At 34.9% G+C, this 12,872-nt stretch overlaps 1 protein-coding gene across 1 annotated transcript; it reads left to right on the top strand.

Moving 5' to 3' along the window:
* Window positions 1-1,880: 1,880 nt before the first annotated feature.
* On the top strand, window positions 1,881-12,603 carry LOC144841083 (uncharacterized). The gene is made up of 13 exons (XM_078697265.1): window positions 1,881-2,118; window positions 3,281-3,429; window positions 4,375-4,443; window positions 5,039-5,153; window positions 5,592-6,273; window positions 6,702-6,891; window positions 7,320-7,524; window positions 7,971-8,182; window positions 8,865-9,087; window positions 9,467-9,700; window positions 10,001-10,153; window positions 10,568-10,771; window positions 11,485-12,603. The coding sequence occupies exons 1-13, from the start codon at window positions 1,881-1,883 to the stop codon at window positions 11,541-11,543; spliced, it is 2,733 nt and encodes a 910-aa protein (XP_078553391.1). The 3' UTR covers window positions 11,544-12,603.
* Window positions 12,604-12,872: the final 269 nt, after the last annotated feature.

Raw genomic sequence — 12,872 nt, 5'->3', positions numbered from 1 at the left:
ATTAGTAATATTGTTAAGGCTTTCAACCAATCCATTAATACTTGTGTGACTCCTAGTAATACTAATGAAGATATGCTAACTGATGAATCTCCCCAGCCTATTAGGATTGTACTACCGTACAAGGATCAAACTTGTTCTAACACGGTTACTAAACAACTTAAACAACTTAGTGCGAAGATTGAAAATGATATTTTACCAGTATTTACTAGTCGTAAGATAGGTGACACCTTAAAACCTAAAGAAATGAAACCCAGAATCATTAATTCACAATGCGTTGTGTACAAATTTCAATGTGGTTTGTGTGATACAAACTATGTCGGTTACACTTGCCGACACCTTTACAAACGCATTAATAAACATAACAAAGGTATTATAGGCGATCACCTAAAACAACATGGCATAACTGGTGATATCTCAGAATACTTTAGAGTCTTATCTAAATGTAACAATAAGTTTGATTGCCTAATTAAGGAGATGTTGTGGATCAAAGAGATAAAACCTACACTCAATAAACAATCGGATTCCATCAAAGCTAAATTGTTTATCTAACTCAGTAGGAGGAGCTAATTACTTAATTAGCCCTCAATTAGCATTTCCTGTCACCAACTTTGGTGCTTAGTGCACATAATTATTATTGTTTTGTATTCACTTGATCTTGAAAATGGTTCTATGATGGTACCGAAACGTCGATCTCTCTTTTTGTCATTACATTTTATATTGAAATTGTATATAGTGATTCATTTTCTTGTGAACTTTTTTTTAATTGAACTAAATGCATGCTAACCCATTTTTGTGTGCCTACTAAAAAGTCACGTACTTGAAAATCTCGTTTTGTTAAAACTTAATACGCATATTCAAGTACAGTATTCAATCTAGACTTGCCCCAAGTCTGTATTTATTGTCTTTTTTTTTATTTATTTGTTTTTATTTCGACCGCGATTTTTGTCTGAAAATACAGACTTGTGAAATACGTATACAAATCGATTTGCAGACCGCAAACATCCGATAAGAATGACGTAGGTTATCATACCGTATTTGGCTATATGGGGCGGGCGGTATGTAAATATGGATTTCGAATCAACCAATGATCATTTTGTTTCAAAATGAAAAAGATCGAGTACGTACGTACAGTGCTGAATGTACGATCGAGACTGAACAACTGTTGAAATATAAAATCGTGTTGCCAAGTTGTTTTGTTTATTAATTGTTTAGTCCTGGCCTAGGCCTCCTTCGTAGGGCTACTCAACTCGTACGTATGACCTGCCAAATAAAACGCCAATAAGGTACATACCACTACCGACCGGCACACAACAGGGCTGCACCACCACACAGAACAGGACAGGGTCTGGGTGGGAATTAAATCAAATTTTCTCCGCATAATAAATGATCCATTCAAAGTTTGATTTGGCGGAGAAGCTAGCCTATCATATCAAGACGAGTTTTCATGTTCTTGGGAAAAATCTCATCAAATGTTTACCAGACTACTAGGCATATAAAATCATTTCTAGCCTTCAGAAACTTTCATCAATGTACCCAACCAAGTACACATTGTCTAAACGTCACATAGCGCATGCGCATCGTCTTAGATGTTGAGTCTTTGAAAGTCTGAAATATGAATATTAAAACGACGTACGAGTGAGTAGCCAATGGCATGCGGCTGAAACTAGTCAACTGGATAATTTATGCACCAAGAATTCTTGGTGTCAAACCACGTGACTTATGCGTGTTTCCCCAGACGGAGTATCCAAACTCAAGTAATACACGTATGAAACGCCATATGTGCAAAAATATTTATATTTTTACAAAACTCCGTCTGGAGCCCAGACTATATTCAATCGTATACTCTCATTTTTGTTTTTCACTATTCTCAAGATGGAAAGATGTATTGGTGTGATTTCAACAGTAGGTTAATTGAAGAAGCTAACCTTAACGGAACTAACAGAAGAACGATTATAACTGCACTGAATCAACCAAGGGGGATAGATATTCATGGAAACTATCTTTACTGGATAGACACATCGGGTGGTATATATCAAGTGGATAGAACAATTGGAGTATCATCACAACAAAGTAGCGATAGTCGACTTAATAAACCAAGAGGATTATATATTTTGAAAAGTAAATATTCTATTTTAATATTCAAATGAAATTGCTAACTGAGATTGTGGTTAAAGATGCAAATGGCACACGTTCCATTAGCGTTGCTTTTATATTTGTATTTCAGTATAGGCCTAGTATAATAGTAAACTATATTTGTGCTCAACAAGCTCATTTTTAATTTACCTTTTTTAAAGTACCTACATCCACAATTAAGTCAAATGTGCTAGTAAAAACACTCTTTAGAACAAAACAAGGTAAGACGTAATTGGACGCGATGTTCACTCAGTTCCCGAAATAATTTTAAATCGACGAAATATTTTCGTGTTGTGATTCATAAGCATAGTGAAGGATTGGAGAGTAACATATTAAACTTTGACCTGATAGAAATAAGATATGTTTACCTGATTATTATATTAGGCCTAATGAGCGAAAGTTGCCTAATTGTTGGGCGAACAAGAGTTCCATCGAGTACATTTTGATAAAAAACGCATTCCCTACATATTGTGTATGTTTTTTTTTTTTTAAAGAACCATAAATGGGCCTATTATTGTCATTATTTTTGTTGTCTTTAAACGGGTAAAAATCTTAAAAAAAGAAGTCGATTATAACAATTTAAGCGGCTAGCTTTGAATACCGACATGCATTGCGCGCAGATTGTTTCGTTTGCTTCAATAATAAACCCAAAATAGAGACGATTGTGAATAAATTTACCGGATCTTCCCCATTCTGTAGTAATGGATTGTGCCAAAAAATGAAAGACAACGAGAGGATGTATTTTTATAATGGGAACCAAGCTTTAAATTAATAATGAATAATTGTAATATGATTCAGATTCAAACAACTGTATTTAGGCCTACACATTATTGCCAACAAACTATTAGGTTGGACACAACGAAATAATTATGCAAACAAAATTAATCAATATCCTTTAGATGAGGCATTTAACTATTAAAAAACGATATAAATGTAAAATAATTAAATAATGTGATAGCAGACCATCGTATAGATAAATTTATAATACACCTGATTGTATTCTTGTCATTTTATTGGTCAATTATGCCTCGTTAAATAATGCAGTCAGTTTTTCAACGAATAAACATTAAATATTTGTATAATAATTGTTCTTATTTTTATTGTTATTATCTAATTGTTTATTGATATCAGCAACTTATACTTTCAGCTCCCATCATCGGCGTGGATGCGGGCGCAACCGTAGAAGATTCGACAACCTACTACGGAATTGGAGATGAAGTAAAGACAGACTTCTTGGTAAACACTACTGGGTCAGGAACAGGCTTGAAAGTCACCCTTACAGCTGAGAATATGGAGGTAATTAACTAAAAAGGAACACATATTGTATATACAGTGTTTCTGACCATGCCATTAATTTATATATCAAATGTCTATATATTATAATCTTTTGGCCGTAATGTTTTCCACTTCGTTGTTTTTTTTTTGGTGGTACTGTATTCATGCAATACTTGCATACAGCATCAGAAATAACGATTATTAGTCTTTCAAAATTTGCACAGTCGTTGCATGTGCGTCGATGATTCTCAGTTGAGAATGCATATGAAGGGTATTATGAGTTTATTATAGAATAAGTAGAATGGGAAAACTCCGTAGTCGCATAATGGGTGAAATTCGCGTATACGTCACATGTGTACGTGTAGTAGCGAGACGGCATTTCCGCGCGTGATCCTGATTTTCTATGCGTTTTGTATGGATTGCATTTTACACGTTAACTATACCTTTGAGATTTAAAATAAAATTAACAATTACAATTGTTGAAAATATATTTCTATATCATATTTCATCAGTGAAGTTCTGAGTTCTTAAACAAAAGTTTAAATAAAACGACAAAGAACTAAACAAAATGTTGGCCAGACTATAAAATCCACCGTAAGCCTACTGCTCACAATTGATTCACAAAATGAATTTGGCCAAATGAAACAAGCTACGAATTCAAATACATAACCGTTATACGTGTGTCGACACTCGATCAATATACGTATACGTTAGTTTATCCAAGAAATAACACACGCGGAACAGTACTAAATACCAGTTGGGTGTAATTATTACCCAATTCTCAATGCTGTATCTTCGAGATATAGTTTTCAAGTATAAAGTAGAGGAATATTTGGTTATGATATGATATCAGGAGAAACATGTGAAACACATGTGATGTTGTATTACCAACTATTCCTATGATACTGGGCAAATATAGACACATCACCGATAATCGGTTGGTACTTATAGTAACATCTTTTTCAGTTCGACCTGTCTTCAGATCCTTTTATATGGACTTTAACAGGAAACGGAAATACCTACTCAACCATGACGGTATGATTTTGATTTGTATTTTTTCAAAATATTGGTTATCGGGGTAATGTTGTGGTCTTAATAAATAGTGTGACTGAAATGGCCTACTAAAGCAAGCAAATACACTCACCTTATTCAGTCCCGCAGTACTAAAACCACTACAGAGACCCAATGTCCAGTACCAGTACTCCTCTAGAGTAAATACTGTTTATAGTACAGGGTACTCCTATGCATCAAGCATGTTTCCACACATCAAGTCACCTAACTAGCCTATTCTGGTTAGGTCATCCATGCATTTCAACCAGCTGATTTACATGCAAATGAGCAAACTGGACAGAGTATTCAAGCGTCAGACCACTTTCACAACAACTGTAATGATATGTCAAACAATAGATCTTAGGTCTTTTCTCTATAACATAAATGTTGGTTGGGCGTGCGGAAAAAATGAAGTAGAAGATCCGATTTTGCCGACTTTAATCTCAGAGATTCTATTCACATTACCGCTTAAGATATTTACCTATTTCTGGGGTTCTTCTTCATTTGACAGATCTGCTGTGTTTTGTTTTTAAGTCAGATTTGCTAAGAGATGTTGTTACGGATTCATTGTATTTTTCAGAGCAACTTCACGGTCACCCTGGTCTCCGCATCAGAGATTACTTTGTCTTTTAGTAATAACAGTTTATTTTCATCGGACATTCAATTTGAAGGGACTATCAATTCCACTGTTAATGGTATTTTAACCGATTCTTTTGTTTGTTTTTTTTTGCCAAAATAATAATTTACACTGAAAGCTGTTGAACCCAAATGAGTTTTACCACATCCTTGTTCATATAAAACTAATGTCGTTAGCGTATCATATTTATTATCAAATTGATATTCTTTTGTAAAAGTATTTTTTTTTATGAATTAATGTGCAGACCCCAACCAACCATATCACATTATAACAGTTCCTAACCGTATACATTGCTTTGTTGTAGAAAATCATAATTACGTCAGCAAGTGCAAACAAACACTATGCTTTCGTAGTTTATGGCATGTATTTGACAAGAAATATAACACCAATACATCTTTGAAGTGAACATTATAGTTTTAATGTCTTCCTAATTTGCATTATTTTAGATATACAATAATAATCTATATTTATTGTTGTTATATCAATTTCTTTGTAGCCGATGTAAAACCTGGAGTTATTTTACGTGTAACTATAACTGCTGAATTAACTGACATATTCAATGGCTTAGTCACCGCAGAAGGAGTCTCAAACGCAGTTTTTAGTAAATTACCGCATTTCGTGATGAACATTACTGAGCAGTCTGCAGATGGTAATGTTTATGTTAACGTTGGTCAAAAGGTGCATATGAACCTTATTGTTGAGTTTCCAAAAGGTACCGCTGATCCGACAATTGAAGTCACACTACCATACAACTTCACGACTAACAAGACAAGCGAGCAGTGGAGTATCAACAAAGTGTCCGTTTCATATGTCAGTGACTCCTTATCCTGTACGTATTCGACAGAGTTCTGCTACTACGCTCCTCAGACGCAGTACATTGCTAACGATGATGATTTCGGCATCCTTAAAGACTGGTCGGTGACACAGTTCGACGGATTTATTGAAGTGAACGACCCAGATGCTTCCAATAACATCTTGGCGTTAGAAATTGAAGTTGTCCTAGACGATACAGACGCGGTGGTTAATGGATCAGAGCACTGGTTAGGACTTGGAATGCAGATTGGCGACGGAGCTCACATCTGGGTTGGAGAAGTACCAGTTTATACGCTGATTAATGAAGTTCCGAAGCCTAAGATGTCGTTCAAGATAACATACGAAACTAATTCATTTTATAAAGGGTAAGTTTGGTAAAGTTACTAAATGTTTTGGTAAATATTGATCAAAAATCTAACAAAAAAACTGCAAAAGTGCCCTGTTTTCGAAGTATTCCCCGCAATTATTAATTACAAATAATTTGGAAAAAGGCTTTATCTGCAATTTGACCCCCAAAATAAAAAAGTAATAATTGAATATTATGTCAGATATTTTTCAATAATGTACTTTTGAAATATATTCATTTGAAAATAAAATATTACATGGACTTTTGTAATGAAAAACAGAAAACACGTTTTGGTCAATTACTCAAAAGTAGCTTTTTGTAGATAAGCCCTTTTCTCAAAGTACGGCACATAATCACTCTTGACATCCTATAAGTATTGGGATATAGTGATTGTGGTACCACTCTAATTTGATTTCGATAATAGTATTTGTTGGTTGTTATTTTCAGTGATGATGTAATAATACTGATTAGTATTTGGCACGATGACGATTCAACGGGAAAAGCAGTAGATGTAAATTTCACAATATTGAAGTCGAAAAATGTGCAATATATTAAACTTGAATCAGAATACACAGAGCTGTTGCAGTCACCAGCGGTAAACCCAAGCATGCCTGGACCATCTCCTGTTCGATTTAATGTAAGTTATTCTACAATCAACCAGATTCAATGTGTAGGGCCCACGGTCAGCTTGGTTAATAAGGTTTGGAAGAGTACTTTTAAGTATGTTAGGTATTTACCTACAGCGCTGATACATTTTGAAAGATTAGGAAACGGGTGGATGGCCAGTGTAGTACCTTCAGTAACAAGTTCAGAATACATTAATATACCTATTAATGAAGTGTAACGTATGTCTGCATCAGGATAACAAATTCCATCTTGGCTGTGTGCGATTTTTTCAGTCTTTAGATTTGTTATTAAAGGTTTACAATTATTACAGCCTTTATTTCGCTGGGTGGTGTGTTTAACTTTCTCTGTTTTAATGACTTATAATATAAGTCGACAGGGGTTTTCTAAATGAAATCAAAGACAAGCGTAGTCACATTTCTCTTTTCATGTATTTCACAGCTTGGAACCATTCAGATTGCCGCAAAACCAACTTTCCGTGTACGCCTAGGAATCGACAAAAACGGAAAAACTGCTCCGGGCACTCGTCGCTTTGTTGGCGTGGCTGATTTGTTGTGGTTCTCGACTGTTAATAGCGCTAAAGTTCTTTCTTGCACAAAATCTTTTCAATTTATGTATTCGGACAGACCAGATGTTGGTGGTGGTGGTAAGTGTACGGTAGTCATGTGTCAGTTTAATCTGAAAGAGTTATACATTGTCTGCATATATTCTAACCATGTTTAAATGAATATTAGGCGCATCTCACCAGGTTGTAAGGATTGCATGTGCCGTATTGTAACTGCTGTTTTTAAACATAAGGCACCTACAAAATTGACAATGTTTCTTTCACAACATTAAGCCATTCTTATCAAATCTGAATTATGTTTATTATGATTGTAATATCGGTAAAGTATCGACAATTTGTTCTGTAACATAGAGAAGTTGTAGATACAGTATCACATGTGTATCATAACGATGACTTCCTCGACTTTCGTTAATATAAGTTTACATGTGATCGATATATTACATTGTAATTAAGAGTGTGTCTATGATTCTTACAAACATGATTCGGCTGATTATAATTACTCTATAATTCTTACACTGTACTTCTAGATTTATGTCGGTCTGGTTACACACCTTACAAAGAAACGTGTTACAAAGTGTTCAACGACACGCTAGAAACTTGGGATGCAGCAAAGGCGGCCTGTGAAACAGATAATGCGCAATTAGTCATGATTGAAGATACGTGTGAACAACAATTTCTTCGCGACCTCGTTCCAGCACTCTCGCCATACAAATACTGGATTGGGCTGAAAGACGTTGGGGTGAGTATGGCTATCAGACCCTGTGTCACTCGTAATCGCCGTAATGAACTGGCCATGCTAACTACACGAGAAGGGGGACGTAACTTTGACCGGGCAAGTCTATGATTAATAGGGAGGTTTCGCAACCTTACGAATACGATAACGAAAACGGATACGTCACACATTTGTGAAACTTTTGAGCTGATCCCCATTTCATATTCGTAAAGCGTATTCGTGTTGACGAATATCACCAGTCATATTCGTAACTACAAAACGAGTATAGTTTTTGATCTATTTGCACATTTTGCATTTGAATCAGGAACGATTCATGATTATAATATAATTATAGATTTATTGAAAGTAATTTACTAAAGTAATTTACTAAAATGCTAGGTCAATTTTGATAAATAGCAGTTTTTAAAGTCCTCACTCGCTTTGATGTTACGCTAGGCCTAGGCAGCCAAGCACCAAGCAACACGTACCCGCGCTTCGCTCAAATTTACCGCAGTCATATTTTAGACGGCGCTCTCAATATTTCGTTGCCATGCGAAACAGATTTTTACTGGCTTACGAAAACGAATACGTGTGCGTGACGTATCTGTTTTCGTTATCGTATTCGTAAGATTGCGAAACCTCTCTAATAACATGAAATGCCGTTTATTATACTCATAACTTTTCAATTATAACAATGTATATGTTCTAGGGTACTGATACTTTCAAGTGGACAAACGGGTCATCGGCGTCTTTTACAAAATGGCTACCAAACAGACCCGGGACAAGTGTGACTGAAGACTGCGGAGCTGCGGCTTTTGTAGATGTCTACGATACCAGGGATGTCAGTACTGATCTTGGTGACTGGGACATAATGGACTGCACCGCTATCCTACCAGCTATCTGCGAGTATCATATGTTAGATTTTGAACACGGTACGCTAATTCCATGGTTCTTACGTACTGCACAAGACCGTGTTTCTGCCGCCAAACATTAACCGATAAACCTTAACCGATAATTAACCGATAAAGTTCATGTGTAAATGGGGTTTAACAGATTCCGCTCAAGAAAAATTAACCGATAATTATCTCATTCAAATCGGATAATTATAGGATAAATGCAATAATGTTTTAAACTTTGACCTAAGGACAACATAATGACTACATACTATCATAAACTTGATCGCCACAATAAACCTCTAGAGTAGTTACAACTGCAATTTTGTAATAAAGTAGCACACAAATATTGTCTATTAGAAAAAGAGTTTCAGCAAAATAAGTAAGGATTTCCATTATTATATACTTTTTTTTTCAGATGAGGGAACACCAGAACCAGTATTTTCTTCAGATGAGGGTACACCAGAACCAGTACTAGGACCTGCAAAAGAAGCTGTGATGAGGTACAGCAAATGGACTAAATCTCAGACTGACGTCTGCCATTATGATGGGGGATCTAGCCAGTGTGATGCTTGCGTGGCTGGTGCTCATAAGTGCGAAAACGGGAAGCATACTGTGTGTGTCAGTGATCCTAGTAAATGCCCAGTTCCGGGTAAGTTTGGAATAAAGAGTCCTGACGGTATAGCTAATATATCACAAGAAGTTCCGTTGCTTATGAACTCAAATTACATTGTAAACACACTGACGCGTAACCTATATAAAAAAGAGACACTCCTCATTCCTATTTTATCATCTTAACATGGTTTGGTTTCTATCCATGTGACTTTATCAATTTTTAGCAACACGATATCAACAAGATATTTTCCACACAATGTAATTAATCGGTGAATAAGGCCTTGTGGATTGCATTAGCTTTTAATTTATCGATGTATTTTTATTATTATTCCGACAGATTATTATGACCAGGGTTTTGTCATAACTAAGAAGTTGGATGATCCGGATAAAGACGTCATTTTTGCTTGTAACCCTTCAGTTGGACGTCTATCAGACAAGATTGTTCCGTCGTGCTATGTACAAGATAATCCACCAGATGGACGCTGGAAAGGTAAAACAATGAGGATTGTTTTCGTAATGTCCCTCAAAGAATAGCACTGACCTGAGGCTGGCTGATATATAAAAAACACTTAGAACTTGCATACTTAGAGACTAAATGCCACGGGTCATCATACACATCGATATGGACAGCAGGAGGAATCTCTAACTTGATACATCAATAAGTAATAGGCCTAACACTGACACTTTCTCCCGGAGATTTTTGGATTTGCAGACAACTATCATTTCTTTTGTCAATACATCCTACCTTGAATGCTTAGCGTCCACACAATAATGTTCGATTTATAAAAAAGGCACATAAACAGAACATTGCATATATTAATATTTTTCTTATGTCAAAATGAACAATATATCCCTATACTATTATCATTATAATATGTATAAAAATATAAATATTCTTCAATAGCTCTACCAATGAACCTACACAATGTCATTGGATCTGACGAGCTTACAGGACTTATTTATGGCATTCACATGGACATGCGCAGTTACATGCGTAGTAAAGATCAAGGTGCAACGTGGGTGTTTATCAGTAAAGACGCCTGGGACTCTTTGACAAAAAGTTTGCCGGACTTCAAGACGGCTGGAACTAGTGAGGGCAACTGGCTGTGTGAGTTTATATCATTATTTAGCTCCCATTAAGGTCTCACTGCCATGTACGTCCAATGCGAGTAATTTGACGCCTCATCTGAACTGTCGCTTGTGATTGGTCAAACTTGAGCTACCCGTCTTTGCTTACACTTTTTGTTTGTTTTTTAAGTGCCACGATCTTAAAGGCCCATTTACACTAAGGTGATAACGATCGACGAAAAAGATAAAAACGCATTTTTTATACTTAAAACAAAAAATTTTTAAAAAGTCTTCATCCTAGAACTATAGGATTATCATCTATGCTGCCTTTGATGACAATAATATTTCCACACGTCCAATAAAATGACGTCATGATTAGTAAGAGCAATAATATCGTTACAATACAACGATTTTATTGTTTTTATTGATCATGACGTCATTTGATTAGATTAAAAAAAAATGTTTTTATCAAATACAGCATAAATGTTTTTCCTATAGTTCTAGAACGAAAACCCTAATTTATTTTGTTTTATTAAAGAAAAATGTATGTTTACCTATTTATCGTCGATCGTTATCGCCTAGTGTAAATGGGCCTTAAATGTTAAAAATGGGCTGACCATTGAATAGAACGAAATAACCAGTTCTACGTCATACGAAATCAACTAATCAACTGGCAAGAGTGTACTTTTGTGATAATGATGATTATGTTTTATGCCACTCTGCTCATTTAACACATTTCTATCTTTTCAACAGATGATGACAGTGGCCTGAAGTATAATGGAGTTTTGAAAATGAAAAAGGACTGCTGCTAAATCATGACATTTCAGCGGCCCGATTCTAAGTCATATTCAACTTTCGCAAATATTATGCAACTATAGATTTCCGTCCTATTGTGGTTTTTAAATTCAATCGAAAATGTAACTTTGAAATATTTTCAATTCATACTTAATTGTTTAATTGTAATATGTTTGCATTGCGTATCAGAAAGTATTGCTATAAATTATTCAAAATTCAATTTTGTTTTGACATGAGTAAATCATTTTTTATTGTTTTTAAATATTTTGAATGTTTCAACCTAGTGTAGTACTATTAATGGCGATTCGGCCTGATAATAATAAAATAATATTTTTTGTCACGCATGACGTTTCATACATATATAAAAATCTTGTTACAAAATGCCCGGGCCACTGGTGGCGCTGCGTAAAAATAATAAGAATTATATGAATTAAGAATATTTATATTTGTAGCTAGATTTTGTACATACTTAATATTTATTATAATTGTGATAATTACAGTACAGCTATTGTTATTTATGTTACGTATAATGACATTTAATAATTCGTATGGTTAAAAAATGTATTTATAATTGTAATTGCATAATTGTTTTTACTAATTATAATTTTCTTAATATTGTATATCATTCGAATGAAATATGGTTATCAGTGTAGCAGACCAAAGCACTTTTAGTCTAAAAACCCCGATAATCTACACATTCCTACATAGTTAAAGTCACTTATTGCGCATGCGCGTATCAAACTGTAATACGTATCTGTATCACTTGACGTTGATAGTTATCGCGTACTTTGGTCAGGGGTCAGGTGCAAGAAAATACATTTTTAGCGAAGAGCGCTTTTCAACGTCAATGATGTTCAATTTATTCTTCTTAATCATGATAGGCATACGTCCGATATGTGCTCAGTCTGACACTGATATAATTGTTTAAACAATATAACATGCAAATGGCTTAAATTTCCTCACGTTATGTTTTATAATGTTCGGTAAGAATTTGAGAGAAGAAGAATATTTTATTCTTGCTAATTGTTGTTATTGGTGCAGTAAATCGAAGGAGATGATTATTGATTACGCACTGTATCTAGGTAACTGAAATTGTTTATTTCAACGGTATCTTAACTACAATGTAAACGTAATTTAATGTTCAAATAAAGTTGTCGAAAAAACAGTCATTGTAGTCGTATTTTCATAATATATGTACATACATAATACACATACATGCGCGTACATATTTTGTTCTTTAACAAAAAACTGACATGGCTATAAAACATGAAGCTGTAGATGTTTATTATAACGTTATAAAAAGTATTGCTTGGCAAAATGAAGAGAGAGAGCGACAGAGGGCGTGT

Source organism: Antedon bifida, chromosome 4, assembly GCF_963402885.1.
Source record: "Antedon bifida chromosome 4, ecAntBifi1.1, whole genome shotgun sequence".
Lineage (NCBI taxonomy): Eukaryota > Metazoa > Echinodermata > Crinoidea > Comatulida > Antedonidae > Antedon > Antedon bifida.
Note: the sequence above shows the minus strand (reverse complement) of the source record. Positions and strands in the feature narration are given on the sequence as shown.

Bases quoted from the DNA above. Each gene is read 5' to 3' on its own strand.
- LOC144841083 (XM_078697265.1), top strand. From the start codon at position 1,881: ATGTATTGGTGTGATTTCAACAGTAGGTTAATTGAAGAAGCTAACCTT. The intron at 2,119-3,280 runs GTAAATATTCTA...TTATACTTTCAG, and splicing joins AGGATTATATATTTTGAAAA to CTCCCATCATCGGCGTGGAT. The intron at 10,772-11,484 runs GTGAGTTTATAT...TCTTTTCAACAG, and splicing joins TAGTGAGGGCAACTGGCTGT to ATGATGACAGTGGCCTGAAG.